General features: G+C 39.0%; 1 protein-coding gene across 1 annotated transcript in view; it reads right to left on the reverse strand.

Moving 5' to 3' along the window:
• Positions 1-21,007, reverse strand: part of LOC142405366 (macrophage mannose receptor 1-like) — a 34,698-nt gene that overhangs the window by 3,215 nt on the left and 10,476 nt on the right. Inside the window, exons 10-27 of the mRNA XM_075492695.1 lie at positions 20,595-20,710; positions 20,140-20,288; positions 17,602-17,801; positions 16,046-16,173; positions 15,338-15,425; positions 13,948-14,092; positions 12,901-12,936; positions 12,606-12,781; positions 11,932-11,999; positions 10,226-10,326; positions 8,031-8,167; positions 6,876-6,990; positions 6,094-6,290; positions 4,653-4,743; positions 3,042-3,274; positions 2,048-2,213; positions 706-858; positions 149-265 (exon numbers count right to left, since the gene is read on the reverse strand). Coding sequence (XP_075348810.1) covers positions 149-265; positions 706-858; positions 2,048-2,213; positions 3,042-3,274; positions 4,653-4,743; positions 6,094-6,290; positions 6,876-6,990; positions 8,031-8,167; positions 10,226-10,326; positions 11,932-11,999; positions 12,606-12,781; positions 12,901-12,936; positions 13,948-14,092; positions 15,338-15,425; positions 16,046-16,173; positions 17,602-17,801; positions 20,140-20,288; positions 20,595-20,710 — 2,416 coding nt within the window. The remainder of the gene's footprint in view (positions 1-148; positions 266-705; positions 859-2,047; positions 2,214-3,041; positions 3,275-4,652; positions 4,744-6,093; positions 6,291-6,875; positions 6,991-8,030; positions 8,168-10,225; positions 10,327-11,931; positions 12,000-12,605; positions 12,782-12,900; positions 12,937-13,947; positions 14,093-15,337; positions 15,426-16,045; positions 16,174-17,601; positions 17,802-20,139; positions 20,289-20,594; positions 20,711-21,007) is intronic.

Here is a 21,007-nt window from a genome sequence, read left to right on the forward strand (position 1 = left end):
CCTTAGCTCAGCAAATGACTTCAAAAATGTAATAGTAACCTATTTTTCAGCAGAAGACCACATCATTTTTTTGTAAAGATACAGTTATCCTCAATTTTCTCATATTAGCAAAGCATTTTTCAATTAAATATTGAAAGTAAGACATTACCATCTACATTTCGGTAAAGTCCTATCCAGAAGCCTCCTATTTTATTTCCAAGTGGTTGTATTGTATGGATCAGAAAGTCAGATTCATCCATGTTTTCTACCGAAACCAAGGCAGCACCTGAAAGGCATTAGCAAGCAAATAACCATAACCTACATGAGCAACTACTGGAATGACCTCCTCTTTTAAGTCTATACAAACAATAACTTTTGAAAGTATTATGCATGCTACTCTGTTGGCTTCCCCATTGCTTCTTGTGGAGGACAGAGCCCTGGAGGTGCTTAGTGGCCATGGCCCCCCCACCGCCGCCCCCAGGATGGTGCCCCAGAAGCCAGGAGCTGATGAGGAACTCTATGCCTGGGGAGGCTGCAGCCCCTGGGAGGACAGAAGGCTGCACAAAGTCGCTTGTGTCAGTTTATTTTCATCATGCCAGATTTAGAATAGCTTGGTAGGTAAACAAAGTATTTCTAATTTTTTTTTAATCAATGTTTTTATATTTTTATGTGAGTTTTGTATAAACTTTCATACAAAACTCCTCAGTTGGTAATGAAGGCTCTCACCTAACCGAGCACACTCGAGGGAGGCCAGTGCCCAGCTTGTCCCAGCTGATGCTTCGAGGTAGTAGCAGTGGCCGCGGTAAGGGATCCAAGCTCGGAGTTCAGGTGCTTCGGGGCAGTCTCCGGGCAGCTGAGCAGGGTCAGTAGGAGCTATAGCTAAAGTAACCATATGATATGAAATTGGTATTGTATTATGAGTAACCTGTTAGGTAGGATATGTGTGTAAATAGTGCGGGATTTCTCTTACCCGGCTTTAACTATCTGGACTTCTACTCCTGACTATTCCTACAGGCCCTCAGCTCAGACAGCAGGGAGAGCCAAGCAGTCAAGAGTGTGAAACACCTTATTTCTCCAATCACATTTCTTAGGACAAGGAAACATCACATCCTGCAGCATCTAACTGCCTGCTTTGGCAGTACTGTGAGGAAAGCAAACGCTGAGGGATGATATAGATCTCAAATTTGCATTCTCACAACACAGAAAGCTGTCGTAGGCTAATGGATCATTGATCCCACAGTCCCATGTTGTTAGGCTGCCTGGTCTTTGTATGTTGTCACTTTATACAAAGGAGCCATCAGTGGAGCATGCCGCTGCCAAATTAGTCTCCATTTCTGATCGTGTGTGCAACTCCAGTTCACTTCCATCGGTCTGCGGTTCTTGCACTGCATATGCAGACCAAATGTATGGCTGGAAAGTTTAACTGGAAGCCACCTTCAAGTGGCAAAATCTATCTTGAATCTCACATCAGGAACAGACTATATTATGTAGCCTTAAAACCTCAAGGAGGGAAAACGAAACAATTCTACAAAATCTACAAGCAAACATGCCTCCCCATACCTCTACAAAGAGCTAAAGTATCGTTCACATTCCCAAGGCTCTTACACCTACATCAGAACTGCTTTAGCTCTAGCAATAGCGAATGGGAGTGAAACTCTTGCCTGTATTTTGGCTCAGTGACACCTGTGTGTGAACTTATCCAGTTGCTGCAGTCCGCGCAGTCAGTGCATGTTCCCAGCACTTACTTATATCACACACAATCTCAAGTGTGATTTATGCTCACACCTCAGAAAGAGCAAAATACTTTGAAGATAGAGCTTCATCTTATGCAAACAGTTACGACTACCATGAAAGCAGTGCAGCCGTATCTGTTTGCACAAGAGGCTTTTATGTGCTTGAATTCATATATCATGCAATAGCAAACCTTCAGATTCTGCAGGGAGGTAGACGGCATCCTGAACCATACTCCTCTGAGGGTTTTAGCCCAAGCCCGAGCAAAATCTCTAGGATTAGGCAGACTAATGGAGTTAGGAATGTGTCTTTAAAATTATTACATGCATTTACTTACCGTCTGATGTCTTACAAACTGAAAAGTAGCTTTCATTGCAGGATGCTGTTTTCCAAGTACCATCAAGATCTAGGTAGACACAAGCATTTTTCTCCTTTGGTTCCCCTGCTGCCCATTTCGTGTACCTGGTTTTCCAGTTATCGGTCCATTTGTAATAGCTGCCAGTCTGAAAACAAAGAAGTTCTGGTAACAGAGTTTTTTTACATAAAAAGCTCTGGTACATAAATATAGTGTCCTATGTCTACTTGAGATTTAAAAAAAAAAAAAAAAGCCCTGTGCTGCTCTGTTTTTTTAAACAGCATTCACTGTTCTAAGCAGTGTCACTGAGTGCTCTGAGTTACAGAAGAACTACGTATGAACAGTGTTCAACAGTGCATTGCTTTTGGGAGGGTTTTTGTGAAGTAACACAAACTTCTACAACATGGCAAGAAACTCAGATGAGTCCATCTTAGGTCATTTAGTAAATCCCGTATCAAGAGAAGCAATTACAGAAAATTCGTCCCCTCTGCTCTGCTTTATTTAAATTAAAACTGGGAGCTATTTGGTGAGTAAAGATTACTTGGCATTAAACAATCAAAATAATCTTAAAATGTCTCTCTAATACTCATAAAAACTTTTATTAATATAATAATAGTTATAAGTAGTCCTTTATATAGCAGGGAGTTAGACTTTCTGAACGGCTAATGGTTGCTTCATGATAGCTGCACATCCTGGCTTGTGACTCTCAGTCTGCACCTTTATTTCTTTTACCATTTCTAGAGCGTTCTACTTTCATCTATTGCTTCCTGCGTAACTTCTTCTGTGACTCTTGACTCCATTTGGTGCATGAAAGCCTTTTAGTAACTCTGACATGACCACTAGAAATCTATGCACATACATAGTAAAGCCATTCAGAGTACAGTTGTTTCAGCACTGTTAGAAATTGGGCATCCAGCAGGTCTGTAAAGAGAAGAGCTCACCAAGCACCTGCACCTCTCATCTGTCCAGCGCTTACCATGTTGCTGTTAAGACCGATCCATACGGGTTTTCCATATTTCAACATCTGGATCCAAAGGAATGAATGGATGTAGGCATCTGAAATGCTGGCAAGTTCTGCAGATTTGTCTTGACAATTTTTTCTGGCCTCTTCCCATTGCATTTCAGATGAGATAACCGAATAGCTACTGTCACCATAACGGGCAAAGCCAGAGGGTGGATTTGTTGTTGGGACTTCAGACTGCGTGGTAACTATGGAGGAAAAACTGAATGTATGAATTTACAACATACCACTCATGTCTAGCATGGAAGCTATTAAAAAATAAGTCAAAAGGTCCAGTATTAACAATAAGTCAAAATCTTTATTTAAGCTCATGAACAATTTGTTAATGAAAAAAAAAAAAAACCAACCCAAACCCCAAAACTCAAAACCAAACCACACAAGCCCAAAACAAACTTGTTGTAAAACATGAACCAAATTTGTTAATGTAAAAAGCAGAGTGAAATCCTGGATGCCCTGAAGTAGAGAGTATACTTGCTAGAGGCCTGACTAGTGCGGACTAAGACTCATAAATTGGATATTTGACTTCCTGTGCTTTAAGATATTTTGACTAAATCTAGGTGTCTGAGTATACACCTATTTCAGATCACTGGTGGAGAGGACTTAGGGCAAGACGTTTAAGGCATTTACTGTTGTACCCTGTTGTCACAACCTGAGACTTTGATACTTGATGTTAATTGATCCCCACTCGCTGTTGACTCAAAGTCATTAGCCTGTCTGTAAGGGCTGCCTGAACATTGCCTGCACATTTGAGTCAGGCAGTGTATATTTCCACCCTTGAGAATGTAAATGTATTCAGAAGAGCTGTAATTGGGATTAAGCAAACTAAAAACGCCTCCCTAAAACTATATGTTTGCTGTGCAGGGAGAGGGGGTTCTTACAAGCAAGTTAGCTATGCTGAGAGTGAACAGGCTGCAGGAGCTGTTTGAAGTGGGGGGGAATAGTTTTTACTAATGCTGTAATAAAGGTGAGGCAAAACTTTTTTGTTACCTGTGTTTTGCCTTCTCTATTCCCATTATATGGCTGGGCAGCAGGGATTTGCATCATTACAGTTCTACAGCAGGAGAGTCAACATTCATTACTCATTTTGGTGTAAAAAAAAAAAAAATCAATATTCTTCTACAATAAAGACACAGCCAAGAGGCTGTACATTTTAATAGACTTCATATGGCATTCAGCAGAAATGTTAAGAGAGGATTAAATGCTCTGCTCAGAGACAGCCAGGAGTATGGGGAGATCTCTGCAAGAGCATGGTTTTACACTGCACTTAAAGAGGATGCCTAGAAACCTCATCTTTCACTGAGATAAATCCATTTCCATTAATTATTCTCTAGTATTGTTCATGATTTAGGTACAAAACCCCAATTAAGATAGTGGTTCCTCTCCAGCAGTTTCTGTGGAACAAATTGTACTTTAAAAACAGTACAGCCTTAAGACTGGTGGAGCTCTGAAAGCCTGAGAGACTCAGAATGAGACTCAAAGCTGAAAGAAATCACATCAGTTTATATATTCAGCTTATCTAACTGAGATACTTTTTCTATTTAGGAGACTGGGTTAAACAGAACTCACGTGAATTCATCTGGCATATATAGCCTCTCTCATTGTCACAGCTATCATCTCTCCATTTCCCATCTGACTTCATGATGAAGACACAATCTGTCTGAAGGAGAGGGGAAGACACACAGCCATTACAAAAGGCAATCAGGAGGTGGTGAGCTGAAGCTCCTATACTCCTAGTGCAAGCCTGATGGCAGAGAAAGGGGAGGAGAGGAGAGGAGAGGAGAGGAGAGGAGAGGAGAGGAGAGGAGAGGAGAGGAGAGGAGAGGAGAGGAGAGGAGAGGAGAGGAGAGGAGAGGAGAGGAGAGGAGAGGAGAGGAGAGGAGAGATGCTCATTGAGCACCTATGTAATTAGTCCAAATTTCCTAGGTTTCTGCCAAACAGCTTGACCTGGTATTTATTAGTGACCCCTTAAATTTGAACCAGGCTTCCACTGATGCCAGTCAAAGTCTGAAAGAAAGGTGTATAAAAAATAATCTTACAAGTTTTATTAAGAATCCTTTAATGACTATAGAAATTACTAGGGTACCTATATATGTCTTCTCAGTTCTGATTTACCATTATGTAGAATTGCTTCAAAACATTTCCATCAATGAGAAAAATAATACAAGAACTATTATTAAAAGCACTAGTCTGGATTTATCTTAACTGAAACAGACTGTCTTGCAGAAAGCAGGTACTCTTTACCAGTGGTTTGTAGTCATTATCAAGTTATCACTGTCAGATGTCTTTAGTAAGAACCAAATTTTCCCTTTACTTCCTTATGTTTAATTGCTTCAAGATTTCCTTCATGGCTCCCCTGATTTCAAGACTGGCCATGACCGTCTTTCAACATTTCATCTGAGTTTCTCTCTTATGCTGATTTAAACAAGTTTTAGTCATAAGCAAGTTGACTGATGGTAGATGTTAAAAATCTCTGGTGACTAGCTGCCTATCATTTCCTCAGAAACTACGTGTTTACCTCCTTTGGAAAAGAGATTGAATTTCAGCAGAGAAATAGCCCTTTTATTGAAGATATCCTTTTGTACCGTCAGAAACTAGTAAAGCAGTGTGGGAGCACATTAGCCGGGAATGGGACATATACATAGACAAATGAATGTTGCACCAACAACCTTAATTTTGGTTTATCATAACTTTTCTATTTTTGGTGTTGCAACTTTAATGTTTGTGGTAATGCAGTTTGTGGGGGACCTGATGTAATATATGCCTCTCCAGGCTTGTTTTACAGAACTGGTATTTTGCAATAGGTCAGATGGAAAGGACAAGGTCCCTCTTTTTCAGAACCTCTGCCAAACATTTTTGGCGTATTTGGAATTGCTATCAGGTGATTTGCTAAGGCCCGTTCTGCTTACAAAAGGATTTGTTTCAGCATCTTGTTATTGCTGCTGTAACTTCCCTTTTAGGAAAATCATCTAGCTGCCTAAGATACACAGGTTACTTAAATTTCCTGTACCTCCACAGTGATGTCTGTCAATCCTTCAAAGTCATAATAGTCAAAGTAGCTTTGTTTCTGTTCTGGTGCACCATTAATCCAGTTGGTGTAGGAAACGGTGCTTCCATCTGTCCAAAGAAATGTGGACTCTTGGTTGATATCATTCATCCCAATCCAAACGTTAGTTGTGGCATCCTTTAAATGATAGAAAAGGAAAGCTGGAGGGAAGCAAAGATTTCTCATTAAGGAAAGCTCATCATGACTTACCCAAAACAGGAAAAATGTGCAACAGCCCAGAACTGGGGCCGTATTAAAAAGATAAGATTTCCCACTACAGAGCTCATCTGCCTTTAATTAAATGTTTAGATAAGCATCTGTAGGAACATATGTTACACAAGCATTAAGGTTGAAAAAATAGCCAAAAAGAAAGCTCTGGAGCAAATTAGGAAATGTCCCCTTCCCCACTGTGTATGCACACATAGTGTTCCAGCAACTCATATTGCCAATGAGAGAGACAGAAAATACAGATGTCTGCGAGTTTGAGGGATCTACGCAACCACACTCAAAACAGACTGGAAGTTTAATGAAAACTGAGCAACTGAAATAACTAGAAAAACACACTTTATTTCTTATATGCAATAATTTAGCTATTGTTTCACACTTTGGAGTTAAAACGAAGCATAAACTGGCCTGGCTCATAAGCAATTTTCAGCAGATAATCCCATAATCTATTTTGGAGAGTGCAGCCATTTCTTTAGTGAGAGATTAATATTTTATTCTTTCAATAGAGCCCATATATGTACCTTGCACTTGTTCATTTGCTATGGTAGCCAGGTTTCCTCCCAAATCGATACAAGCATCTCGTGCAGCATGCCACATGAGTTTTCTTGTTATGTTGGAAGCAAATATTTTGAAACACTGGAAAAAAAGCAAGCATTTCATTCAAACTAGCAAAGATGGGAACTGCTGTATGTGACTAATATCATTTAGCTATAGGATGTACATTTCTCCAGAAAAAGAAATCGGGGCTAGAATAGGTGACAGAGCTCAAGGGTAGGAAGTATGTACCTCGACCCAGGGAGATACTTAGCCCCTCTCATTGCACAAGGTGTAACCCAGGAGCCTAGTATAATCTGAACTGATGGTAATGATGCCAAGTACATAACCCCTTTCCAGACTTTCATCTGCCTGCTTCCTGCAATAACAGAGGGATCATTTAAAACCAAGAAAATGTGGCTTTGGGTGACACAGATGCAGGGGATGATCTCTACTGTGCCTTGTCCTGCTTCCAGTGACTGTGGTTACGACTGTTCCTCCTGCCAAAGTGTACGAAATACCCTTTGGCACGTTGACCTAACACTCTGAGGATGCAATAGTAGCACAGTGTATATGAAGTTGACAAAACAACCTTTGGCAAATGGAACTTCCACTCAAATTGCTACAAATTCTTCTGTTACAGCAATGAGGACTTCCAGACCATGTCTGAATGTAAAACTTTACTTAAAACAATTGTAGTTTGACATCATCTTTCTGAACTCACAGCTTGGGAACCCTGTACAAGCCAAAGGGATTGCTCAAATACATTCTCTCTAAATCATTCCACCTGAAGGGCTTTTTTTTCAAGACTGACCATTACAAATTTCAGTTTCTAACATAAATACATAAAATAAGAGAGGAGGAGGAGGAGGGGTTTTCTTAAACAGTAACAGTGTATTTTAAGCCTGCGCAAACTATGTTCTCTGAAATTTATTCAGCATACGTCTACTTTTACTGTATTTATCTGCAAAGTTAAATGTCTATAGTAACCTCCAAAAAAGCTCAGCCATCTAGCCAGCATGTTCTGACTGGATAATTACTCTCCAGAATTATTTTATAATCAAAAAACCCCATATTTTTTGCAGTTCTTTTTTTCAGTACCACTGCTTTACACAATTTACTGAAGATACTTGTTGACATACCTTGTTGTTAAAGAAAAACCAACTTTCTGGACATCCTCCAGGAGGCAATGGAGAAGGAAACGTTGAATTAATAGAATTGTTATGTTTTTCACATATAAATTTATTGGAGGAACCACAGTTTACATCATTCCACAAACCTAAAAATAATTAGATTGAATAAGAAGGTCAAGATGTTCTGGTATGTGTAACAATAACTTATCACTTCTTATTTTGAGTTAGAAATAGGCTAAGCTCTACTGTTTAGACTGTAAAAGTGAGTAAAAGAGACACGCACTACATTTATGCACTCAACTATTTTTTACAAACAGAAGATATTTATAGGCTTTAGTTGCTCAGCACTGTTAGTTACTGGGCTACTGTCTAGCAATCGAAAAAAGAATAAAGGACTGAGAAGAAAGGGCCAGTGACTCAGAAGAAATGCTCTGGTCATCAGTTAACTTCATTCTACTTTGTCCACCCTCCCCACCCTTACCCATCAAAGAGTCTGAGTAGGAGAATTAGAGGAGAAAGAGGATGAAAAAAAAAGAACTTTTTTTTTTAGCAGAACACAATGTTCTCTATTTTATATTTCAGGCTGCAGCTTGATCTGAAGGCAAAGTAACCATGGCAGCTTTGAATGAGCCGGTTGAAACTCTAATAGTAGCACAGCTGTAGCCCCTTGTGCGTAACTTGAACTGCCTGACCCTTCTGCTCCTCATCCAGGGCTCTCCACAGGGTGCTTACCTGTTTATGATTTGTTCAAGCTATGGCATCACCACATTGCAGCCAGCAGGGAAAATATACCAGCAAGCAAATTTGAAAAGAAAATGGGTCAGAAATGGATGAGGGAGAAAATACTGGATCAATCTGAGGGCACAATATAGTGTTCAAACATACATGATGGAATATGTGCCATCTCCTGGGGGCCAACATCTCAAGTTAATATAATGCTGTCTAGGGATTCAGTTTGCAGATTAAAATACCTCATTTCAGTTGTCAAGATGTACACTAGGTTTCTAAGCTACTATTATGGTCAATAGAGAGCTAGGGCAGGATTCATTTGTCTAAACAGAGGTGCTTAGCGCCATTTGAGAGGCTATGCAAGGTACCTGCAGAGAGCTGACAGATATGCCACTGTTTCTGGGGGAAACTTTCAGTCAGGTAGGCTAACTCTAGGACATCGCAGGTGGCTACAGTCACCTACATGTAGGCAACTGAATGCTGTGCTAGAGTAAACTGAATTGCTGTTTGGGCAGCAGTGGCTGTGCAGGTGAGATCTCCACTTGACCATTATGAGACTTCAGAGGTCTAGCTCACATTAGCTACATTTTGTTGTCAACTCAAGCTTAATGCTTCCCTTATGGTCCAATTCCGTTGTAAACTTCTAGCATCATCACATGTAAACTTCTAGCATCATCTGAGACAAGCTCAGAAATGCTGAGCCATCTATGCTGAGCTGGTAGATATGGCAGAGACCGGTGGGATAGCTGCCTCTTTCTGGATCAACAACTAAAGAAGGAGGGATGCATCTCAATCAGACCAGATGCCTATGTTTATATATGTTTAATAGTGAATCTTGTTCTTGGTGTCTTCATATAAAGGCAGAATTTCAGCTGGGATTGCTGAGTGAATTCTTTATAAAACATAAGTTGAGAGATTGATTTCCCTATACATATATTTCTGAATTCCCATTAGCCTCAGCTAAGTTACAGAAATACAACCAAGAGGAAAAATTAGCTCTAGAATTTGAAAGGTATTTACATGTAAGAGTACTTATAAGCATGTAAGACAGTCTTAGGTCATTGGATGTCTTTGTCTCTGTCGTCTCCTCATTGGCTTGTACCTTCAACCCCCCTATTTCCTGTAGCTGTCGTAAATGTTTTCTTAAGTTCATGGGAGCAAAGACAGGCCCCACTCAACTTTTTAGTTAGAGAAGTAGTGAAAGGCCCTGTAAACAGGTGCAATATCAATCTTATAAATCTAGAGACATCTGCATTAAATTACACATGGTACTGAAGTCTCCCCATTCTAAGGACATGGACTTTTCTGTCACTGGTGGTTACACCAGTTACTGCATCTTGTGGCTTGTCACTGGAACAGAATTGCAGAAAACAGCCATAAAAGATTGTGTGATAGTTGACAGCAGAAGTTTGACAGCACCAGTTATAATCCAAGCAGAGACAAGTAAAATCTAATAGTTTAGCCTTGTAACTTACCTTGCTCTGACAACATTACCACACAATTTTCCTCATTATTTGCGAAGTTGGGTTCATTAGAAGCCCAGGCCACATAGGTTACCGGAGTCCCATCTATCCAGCTTAAAGAAAAGATATACAAATAGTTATTAATTAATACACTTCAATTGTGAGATGAGAATCCTAATTAACATCTCACAATTAAGAAGGTCCATGAGCATTAATGGGAACTGGCTAAAACTGGAAGGACTCTTACAGATTTTCCTCCCCTTACCTGATTCTTCTAATTTGAAGAAAATTATGTAAAATATTACTGGTTGCAAAATAGAAAAAAACCCACCAAGCGTATTTTCCATTGACAGGCAGGAGTGATCAGACATCATTTAATAACAGAAACTATTTTCAGTTAGCCGTAACATGCAATACAGAGAAGAATAGTAGAAGTTTTATTTATCTTAACTGATTTCATTGTATCATCTAGTTATTATTATGCTTCTTGGTCTGAGCATTCCTGATGTTTTCATAGATGCAAACAAGGACAAAAATACTTTTCTGTGGATTTTACCCTGAAAAGAAGTATCTCCATAGGTTATTTCTATTAAGTCTTGTGTCTGGAATCTAATGGATGTTCTGTCATCTTTAAAAACATCCTTTCTTAAGTACCAAAATTGACATTTTTTTCTTTATGCTTACGTGCTTTTTACTTTAATACATTGCTATTAAAGGAAGAAGAGATTGGCATTGCATTTTAATCAATGTTTCAGAATTTAGGTCACTCAGCCTGAAGTGGGAAACAAGATCAGCTCCCTCATCTATCTCTTGCTGATGATGATCCACTTAATCTAAATAGAGGAGATGCTCACTGGACCCAAGCAATGCCCTATCTCCCTAATTTGTGTCCTAAATCAGGAGGTTAGAATCATACACTGACTCAGTCACTACCAGCTTGTCTCTCCCCACTCCTCTTCTGCCCTTTCCAAGGTTAGTGATTTACAGACACTCAACAGCAGCATTAAAATAGGAAGGTCAAATTCAAAACTCCTCTAAACCTGTTTCAGGTCGAGATTAGGAGCATGGTCTTTCACCTCCCAGACGTGTCCTAACTAGCAGATGGGAAGGTAGGCAGTGTCAGTATCATGCTCTTCAGTATCTTTTACTTTAGTTTTGAGTTTATTTGTGTGTTGGTCTTTTCGCAATACTTGTTAATTTTACTGTACTGTAAACTTCTGCTGACTTTTCACCTGGAACGGGAGTTTGCAGAGGCTACCTTAAAAGTCTCTGTCAGAAACAGCTTTTGTACTTATTGTCCATACCTTCCTAATTCTGGAGGATGTCTCTGAAGCTAGGATATATAGATAAAAAGCATAAGAGCTAGGCTCTATGGTATGGAGCATATTTTTCACAACACACACACAGTGTGTGTGTTTATAGGTATAAAGCATCGTTCCAATCTATAGACTCGAGAAAGAAACTTGAGAAAGTGTGTATGGAGAGTACAGCTGCCAAGCCTTTCTTTGGGTAAGTGTTTACTCAAGAAAAAAATGTTCTTTTCCTTTTTCTTTTGGTGGAAAACTATTGGATTTTAGAATATTCTAGAAGTTCTGCTTTGTACACGTTATGTGGAACTGCCTTCAGTCCTTGAAAACAACACATTTAGTACCTCCAGCTACATAAAATACTGTATTTGTTTCTACATGCTAAGAGCTGCAGTGATCATCTTAACTTACCTAAACTTTTTATCAAGACTCACTTTTAGACCAATGAAGTATCCTCTTGACTGACTCCAGGATTCCTCCTAAAACAGAGAGATATTTTAATTAAAAAAAAAAAAAATCTTTGAAATGAAACAAGCAGAAACGGATATGCCATTGATTAGGTTCACAGAGCAGTCACTGAAGCCGACAGCAGTAAAGCACGCGCTTACAGTTAAGCACAGCGATGTGTTTACACACTCAAGCGCAGAAGCCAGGTTTTTATCCGGAGCATCAGAGTTGAGTCCTGCAGCGCTGCGGGCCCTTAGGATGGGGTAGGAGAGAAGCAGATCTTGAGTCAGAAACTGGTACACGTCTTTCATTCTCCCTCCAGGACTGCAGCACCGTCTAATGCTGACCTCAAGTCTCCCTCTCACACCACCTACTTCCCAAGCCAGCACAACTGACACCTTCCCCCATGGCTCTTCCCACCGGCCTGCCTCACCACCTCAGCACAGCTGGTGCAGAGCAGGAGAGATCAAGTCCCATGGGACCTAAGGGTGCGTTTGGGGGGAATTTCATAGATCTCATCTCAGGTGGATTTCATTTATGAAAACGCTGATGGCTCTACTTCTGAGGCAATTCATGTTTTGCAAGCAGATTGTCAAAAGCATTTCTACTGTAGGCTGTCTGTTTATAATGATTCTTACATTTTCTTTTAGCGCTCTCTGTAGGAACCTTCTCTCGCTATTACTATTAACAACAGCCAGGTCTGCAGAATTCATCCTGCAAAACTCTTGGGCTTTTTCCATGGAGACATATTCTTTGCTGATGTAGTATAGCTTATCTTCATATATCACCCATCCATCCGCAGTGGTTTTATATGCTGGAAGATAAATAAGGTAGCCTTAAATTCTGTATCTGTAGAACACAAAAGCTCATTTTGGAATAAAGATTTTGATAAAAAATAATGAACAAGATTAATAAATTTACGCAAAAACCTACCATATGTGTCGGTTGGCTCAGATCTTAATGGCACTCCTGCAAAACAAGAGAATAGAAGGTGTAACGCATCTCCGGAGCGTGTTTTGTGACTGACCGCAAGGAGCAGAGTGAGGAACACAGCAGGATTCTGCACTCCTTTGCCATTGACTAGAAAGCAGGCTGAACCACACATTTCAGCGACACATTATGCAATATGCATGGTCATCCACTTATAATTTTGTATCGTAAGCTGTGCATCAAGTCAGCAAAGTCATAGCTTTGGCTGGATCACAGTCCTGCACAGAGCAATGTAAGGGAAGATTGCACTTCAGTCTGTAAGTCACAGTAGCTTTATCTGAAACACTTCAAACTCTGATTTTACAGCCCCTTCACTGACCCATCAGTAGACATTCCATAATCCTCCAGAGGGGTCTTCTCATCAAGAGGGAGAAAATTTCCACTAGATTTACTTTAGCTCTATCAAAAACTTCTCCCAGTCCCAAATATCCGTAAGCAAAAGGAAATATGACTATATATACTGACTGTGAGTTATTTCTGGTTCTGATAGAAAAAGAAATGCTACTGCTTTGAACCATTGCTTTTCCAAAAGCAGTTGAATCCTGAATAATGTTAAAGGAGAACTTGGAGCACCACTAAATCTTTGGTGTACAAACATATTGTATTTGGGTTTTAGCTTTACCTGTGTTAGTGTAAAAATCAGTATTATAAGGAATTCACAACTCCTTGCGTCCTACATTAAAAAATACAAGCAAAAACTTCTTAATATTCAAAAAGTTTGCAATCTATGAAACCCTCGCAAACACATGGATTAGCTGTACATCCTAATTTACATGAAGAGATAAATTTATTTATTTTCATCATCTATCATGGAAAAATCCTGGCCTATATTATGTTACCCAATGCTCTTGAAAGAAGTAGTTTGGGAATTTGGAAATTTGGAAAAAGTAGTTCTTCAAAATTTTGTGTCTTTCTCCAGCAACTTATATTAGAAAGCAACTACTTATAAAGTTATTTAAGCTACTTGCTTAAAGAGAAGAATAAATCTACCTTTTTTTATTTGACAAACCCAATCAAGCTGTACTTCACAGACCGAAAGAAACCATCGTTTAGAATGACTCCCACCGTTGAGTACACCACAGACCTTGCGTCCTCCTGAATTTCTTGGACTATCATCCCAGTTTGTGTACCTAACCTACAGAAGAAATAATTTTTGTTACTCTTTTCATCTGTTTCAGTAGTTGTACTCTCCACTGGCAAACAGAAACAAACTGGTTTTGTGTGAAAGATTCTGTCTCTCACTAAAAAGAGGTGCAAATATAAGGAAAGCAATAGGTGTAAGAATTTTTACAGTGGGGCAATGATGTCAGTGATCGGCACATCAGGCTGTCTTGCCATGGAGGGCTTTTCCTCTTGTTTGCACCTCAAGCCCTAGACACAGCCAGAATAGAAACAGGCAAATGGAGTGTTTCTAATGAACTTCACCTAGCTATGAACTCCACCCCCATGCCACCCATGCTAATCATGTGCAGACAAGGCAGTTTTCACTTCATGAGCTGTAACCTGGTTCAAAATTACATCGTCCAACAGCCGTCTGGTGGCAGTGACCATATCGTGCATCAATTCAGCATTCACATCTTCCCTCCCCTGTGGTTAATGAGGATGGGAGTGTGGCTTTTGGGAGGGAAATTATGCCCTACAAACCTAGTGGAGTTACCTCTGAAGAAACTAACATCCAAATGGGAAGGGAGAACCATTTGATTTAACCTACTTGGGATTTTCAAAAAGTTATTGATAAGATCGCTTCCCAAAACTTTTATGGAAACTAATGTGCAACAGGATAAGAGGAAAGGTCCTTGCTTGGGTTAAAAAATAGGGAATAGAGAGTAGGAGTAAAGGGAGGATAATAAGCAGTGGAATCCTGCAGGAACATTTCACACATCTGTGGATATTTACATGGGCTCAAGAGATGACTGGATAAATTCATGGAAATAAATAAATTAAGATTACAGATCTGAGCTCCATTTCTGAAAGACCCTGAGCCATCACTTACTGTGGGATGCAGGAGTGTACTGGGAAATATGCTTGCTGTTTGATTAGCTCTTAATATGCTTCTGGCCACTGCCAGAGACAGGATACATGATCCAGTATGATGAATTTTTATATTCTGGTGTTATGTGTTCATATTATATTCTTGGAAAAGAAAATATGTTGGAGTGCTGTGCAGAAAGCTACAGATCCTGATGAGATACAGCTGATTTCCATGTATTCAAATGTGTTGCTGTGATTTTACTCATGATAATAAAGGTTAACAGCCATGTAAATGTTTTCAGGATTAGTGTTTTCTTTGGGTTTTTACTGTTATCCTCATCAAAAAGTGTGTGTACAAACCCCAAAACATCTTAAGCCAACAAATTTGATGAAAAATTAAAATACTCACTGGAGAGCCATCACTCCAGGCAAATCCTTCATCCGGATTCAAGGAAAATATACCGAGCCAAACTCTTTTAAAGCTACAGCGACTGGCACTAACAGAAATTACAAGACAGGGCAGCGTGTAAACATCAACACAAAAAACATCCAGAAACACATGATTAAACTTTCTAGAGCACATCATGTAAAGCGCAGTGAAGTTGTAATAATTACCCTATTACCTTTGGTGAAGGGCGTACAGATGTATATGTTCTTCATAGAAATATCTAATATTTCTATGGCTCAGTGGCAATGGCTTATTTATCAGACTTAGTAGTAGTATTGATCTGTATTTCCTCTATGTTCTGTTTTCCTAAGAAAGGCTTTCACAGATTCAGAAAATGGTCTCAGCATTGACTACTTCAAGGTGAGTCAAAAGTAAATATAATTGTCATGTTTTCTACCCTACTAAAAATACCACCCCCCACAATTTCATGTATTTCTAAATTATATCTAGTAATCATGATACTATTTTTTTTAATTTCCTGGATATAAACAACTCTTTTTTTTCATGAAATAGTTAAAAACATTCATGAGTAGGTAAAATTTCAAAGTATCACAGGTTTTTTGGCTTTTGAGGAATCCGTATGTTTCAGAAATCATCTGAGATCCTTCATAATAGTTCATATGAAACATATCTTCAATCTGGTAAGACAAACATACAGCAGATACTCACTACATTGCTGTTTTTAGTAATGGTATCTCCTCTTTACTGTTAATGGTGACCAGATCCCCTCCTATTTGTCTACAAAAATCTCGAGCTTCAAGCCATGATTTCTTTTTAATATCTGATCTGTAAAAACACTATGGAGAAACTACTTTAAATCATATTATATATGTTACAATAAAATAAAGAATCATAGTCTCACTCACCCATAAATGAGGTTTCATACAAGCCAAGTAAAACTTCATCAGAGAAATAGCATTAATTACTCTGTTCAAAAAAATTTTGCACTAGAGTTGTCTAGCCAGTTAGCGTAGTGGTGACAAACAAAGGGAAGGAATTGCTAGAAGGGAATACAATTCCCTTTAACTTGTTTGACCTGGAGGAGAGCCCAGGCCACCTTCCAGATGAAGGGAAAAGAGAGTGGTTGTGGAGGGGCAAGGTGGCCTGGGAGGAGTTGAAGATACAGGCAAAAGAATGACCTCCTGGTGGCTTACAACTCTCACTTTACATTTGCAATATGATGTCTAACATTTTGGTAGTTTAACAGAGAATAAGCACAAGTTTGACCAAAGCTAAAAATGATGTTTTGGGGATGAAGAAGCCCAAGTAAATAGCATTCCAGCTGAATTTAAAAGAAATGAAAAAAACAAGATAATAAAAAGAGAAGGACTCATTAATTCAATAAAATGATAAGAAATATTAACATCTCACATTTACTTAGCACATTTCTATTCTGCATGATCCCAAATCAATGTTTGCATATTACCCTCATTTCTTGTTCAAAGTCCTTTTGTATGTCTGCTCAGACATAGCGGAGTGTACTTCAAATACGAGTTATCTGTAGTTTTGCATCAGAAACTCTCTAATAGATGTCCTTTGTAAACACTGGTTTAATTAACCTTTCATGTGACTTCTTATGCTTTATTTTGGGGGGTAATGTGCTTATCTTAGCAAGGTCCAGCCTTAGGCATTGTGCTGCTTGTGGATACACTTGACTGTTTCTCTACTTTGTTCCCTGAACTCTCATACACCTCAGGTAAATATGGGATCTTTGCACAACCTAGTGACCACAACCGATATAAAGAGCCAAGCTAATAGCCAAGCCTTGCAGCTTCTGCTGTTTAATACATTTTTGACATTGTTCTTCCAATAATTTTGCAAATATTAAGTTGTTTCTTGTTTCTTCTTTTTTCTCTTTTCTTTATGTCTTTCTGGGGACTTGATATTTATGTTCCTCTTCGTCCATTTTCTGCTCCAATTCATTCAGTCCCTGGGGCAAAACTTCCTCATTTTCTTTCCTGTGTCCTTCTTCCTCCCCTTGTGTGCAGTCCCTTCAACCTCGTCTTTCTTAATTTCTCCCCTCTTATGGATAATTCCCTGAGATGTTTGGGGTTGGTTTTTTTGGGGTTGTTTTTTTTTTTTTTTTTTTTGCTATATTCCAATCAGATATTGCAAAATGAAGATGTCACTTCCATTTTCTTTCTTGTCTCCCCTCCCCCCCCCCCCCCCCCCCCCCCCAAGCAGTTCAAAGCCTTTCTTCTTCTTTTAACTATTTAGGCACTTACTTTAAAACAGGAGCTACTATGGTTGTTTGATACCCAACCTTCAGGGCATGTGGGGACCGGAGCAGTGGTTGGAATAGGTGCAGCTGTTGCACTCTTTGCCCACTGCTTACAGATATACTTTTGTTTTGTCTCACAGTCAAGAACATCCCATAATCCAGCTGCAGTCCCAGTTCTCATGGCTACACATCCTGGATTACTTCCTTTATGAGAAACAAAAAACAAGTTGGATATTTTGTACAGTCTAAATTGGTTAATTCTGACTTAAAATCTTTGAGCAGCGGCCATTCACTTCTTGCCATACAATAACACTTGAATAGCAGAGTTATATTTTAGGTGTTTTTCACACAGGCAAAGAGTAATATTTTCTGTTTGAGGAGGTCATGATCAGTTCAGGATCCTGCTTTTTTTTTTTTTTGAATGCCCTGCATAATTAATTCTATGAGTAGAAAGTAAGGGTTTGGGGTTTTTTTTACAGTGAAAACCTGTGTTTTCAAGTGAGGAACTCACTCCTACTTACATTAAGCCTGGTTTATATCAGGTAGCATAATCTCGGTCACTCATGGTTTTCATATAGATGGAACCAAAACCCTCAGTGCATACATAGGTACAGAAATACTATGTCTCTCAACAGAGACATGATGAAGCTTATGCCATGACATTTGCTGTAATTTTACTATATTCTCTCAGAGGGAACAGAGGTGCATACATCACACGATACAATCAAATGCACACAATGGGCTTATACAATGGCTTATTTGTGTTCTTTCTTCATTTCCTAAGTATTCTTAACATTTTACTTGCTTTTTTATTCCTGTTGAGCCCAGACCTGATGTTTTAATGGACCTGTCTACTGCAGTGCCAAGAACTGATTCCTGAAATGAAATGGTCAGCTCTAAGGCCACTATTTTATGTCAATTCAAGACATATGTTTGTTCCTATGAGCATCACTTTACCTGCCTCAAAGTTCACCTGCCATTTTACAGATCATACTCAGTCGCTTATTCTCCTGAGATCATCCTGCATTTTCTCACAGGCAGTTCTTCACTATCAGAAATAATTTAGTATCATCAGTAAATCTTGTCACTTCACTATTTCATCTTTTCCAGATTGTCTGTAAATATGTTGAACAGCGTGGGCTTTGGCACAGATCATTATGGGACTCTGTTGGTGAACGCTCTTCCCCAGTAAAAAATAGCCCCCATAAAAAACCCCACCTTCCATTCCCTGCCTTTTGATCAAAATTTTTATTCATGTAAGAAAGAGCTTTCCTGTGTCAGGTCAGATTAGCTGAAAGGCTTTTGGTAATTGAGATAGACCACATTAACCAGATTTCCCTTATTTGTATGCTTTTGGCTCCTGTGGGGAGCTCCAGGAGATCTGTGAAGATAACCTCCCTTTACACAAACAACTTTATATATCTTTCCCACTGTATCTTCTTTATTTTATTCTTTATTACAGATTCAGCTAATTTACCAATGACTTCTTGGTCTGTATTTCCCCACATCTCCCTGGAACCATTCTAAATGTTGGCACCAAATTTGCCTAGCTGTGAAGGCAGTTTTAGCAGGTAGTTAGTTACACCTTAAAGTGAACAGTTCACTTAATGTAACCTTTACAGCTCTTGGATGCTTTTGCAGCTGTGCTTAGTCCTGACTTGCTATTCTTCAGGTCATCTATTTGTTCCATAATCTAGTCTTCTGGTATTTCAGCTTGAAATAGACTCTCCGACCATACCCTCACAAAGAAATTTGCCAGCACAGAAAGCCCATTTTCTTCCTCAGTGAACATAGATGCAAGGAAACTAATTTTTCTTCACTGTTCCAGGCTGATCTCCAAGTGCTCCCTTTATACTCTGATGATCTGTTGGCACCATAGACTCCCTGGCAAGCTTTCTTCTTGTGGCATTTACAGAAGTATTATTACTCTATGTCTTTTGCAATTTTTTTATTATTTTTCTTTTATTTTACATTTTATAACCTCACTGCAGCTTTTTGAGAAAGTTTTCAGACAAATGATCACGAGGAGGGACATAGTATATCTTGGGGAGAGCAGACTCCCTCATGGCGTTTTGAAATCCTGTTTTCTGTGCTTCTGCACAGTATGATCCTGTGAATGCAGTTTTCTTAGCATCACAAGTAAAAAAAAGAATGGTATGATCATTTTTGATACTGTGATCTTGTAATTCTAACTTAAAATCCTTATTACAGTTGCTCTGTTTCAGACTATTCTCCCAGGATAACTTTACCACTAGAGGGATGAGAGTGGAATAGTCTCAGGAACTACCTGTAACTCCTGTTTATCTCTTTGTGAAGATGAGCCAAAAGGTTACTCTCAAGGGTAAATATATCAGATGTCCTAATATAAAACTGCAGTTCAAATTGTTACCTTTGAAATTAAAATATGGGGTTTGAGAACTGCCAGTTCTTGTAAAATATACTGAAAACTTAAAGCCTAAAATTCAGAGGACATTGCCAATGCAAACTCAAATAGGGACCACAACCTCAGAGAGCACCTACCATCCACCGTCACGGCACCTACCAGGCATTGCTGCATCCCAGTGTGTGAAGGACACAGCTTCACCATTGGCCCACCTGAAAGTGCCTTGGTCCGCCACGTCAGACAGACCAAGCCAGAAATATTTCTCAGGCCTCAGCCCGACAAGGCTAGTCAGATAGGCTTGTTCATACCTGTAAAAGGGTTCATAAAGATGCAAGTGAAAACAAAGTCATTTATCCAAATCCTACTTGTCTAATCTGATGATGAAACCTTTTCTCCTTTTCCTTGCTTCAGACTGGGGGAGAGGACCTTACGATAGCATTCTGACTCTATAAATCAACAAACAAAAGCAAGACTTTTTTGTTGTTCAACTAGAGACGTCGTCTGTAACTTAGATAATTTGCTGTTTGACTTTGTGTTAGAATTGTAGTTCCAGGAATATTTCAGAACATAGAACCTTTACCTATTTAAAAGCCAAGGAAAAGTCATTATCATACCTACTTTCAACTGTGGCTAAGTAACTTTTTTCTCCTTCACAAGTGGTGTTTGCTTCTGAAAATGTTGCTGGAACATTTCCAATAAAATAGCAATAGGTCCCATATCTTCTCCAGCCCTGTAACATGATTTTAGGATTTTCATATAACTTTTAAATAATTGTGATATCATATATTGAGCTATACCACTTCAAAATGAATGAAGCAGAATAATAATGAATATTATGAATCAGAAACCTTTTGCAATGAAATTACAGATTCCTTCTAAGTGGTTTCTGTAAAAGGCTTTCTAAAGTTTCAAGTAACTGAGAGAGAGAGAAACTTCATAATAAATAAAAATAAAAAATCTATATGTAAATAATATAAATAATTCAAATAATTCTAGATGATTCTCAGACAAGGTACTTATTTGATCT

Source organism: Mycteria americana, chromosome 2 (assembly GCF_035582795.1).
Source record: "Mycteria americana isolate JAX WOST 10 ecotype Jacksonville Zoo and Gardens chromosome 2, USCA_MyAme_1.0, whole genome shotgun sequence".
NCBI lineage: Eukaryota > Metazoa > Chordata > Aves > Ciconiiformes > Ciconiidae > Mycteria > Mycteria americana.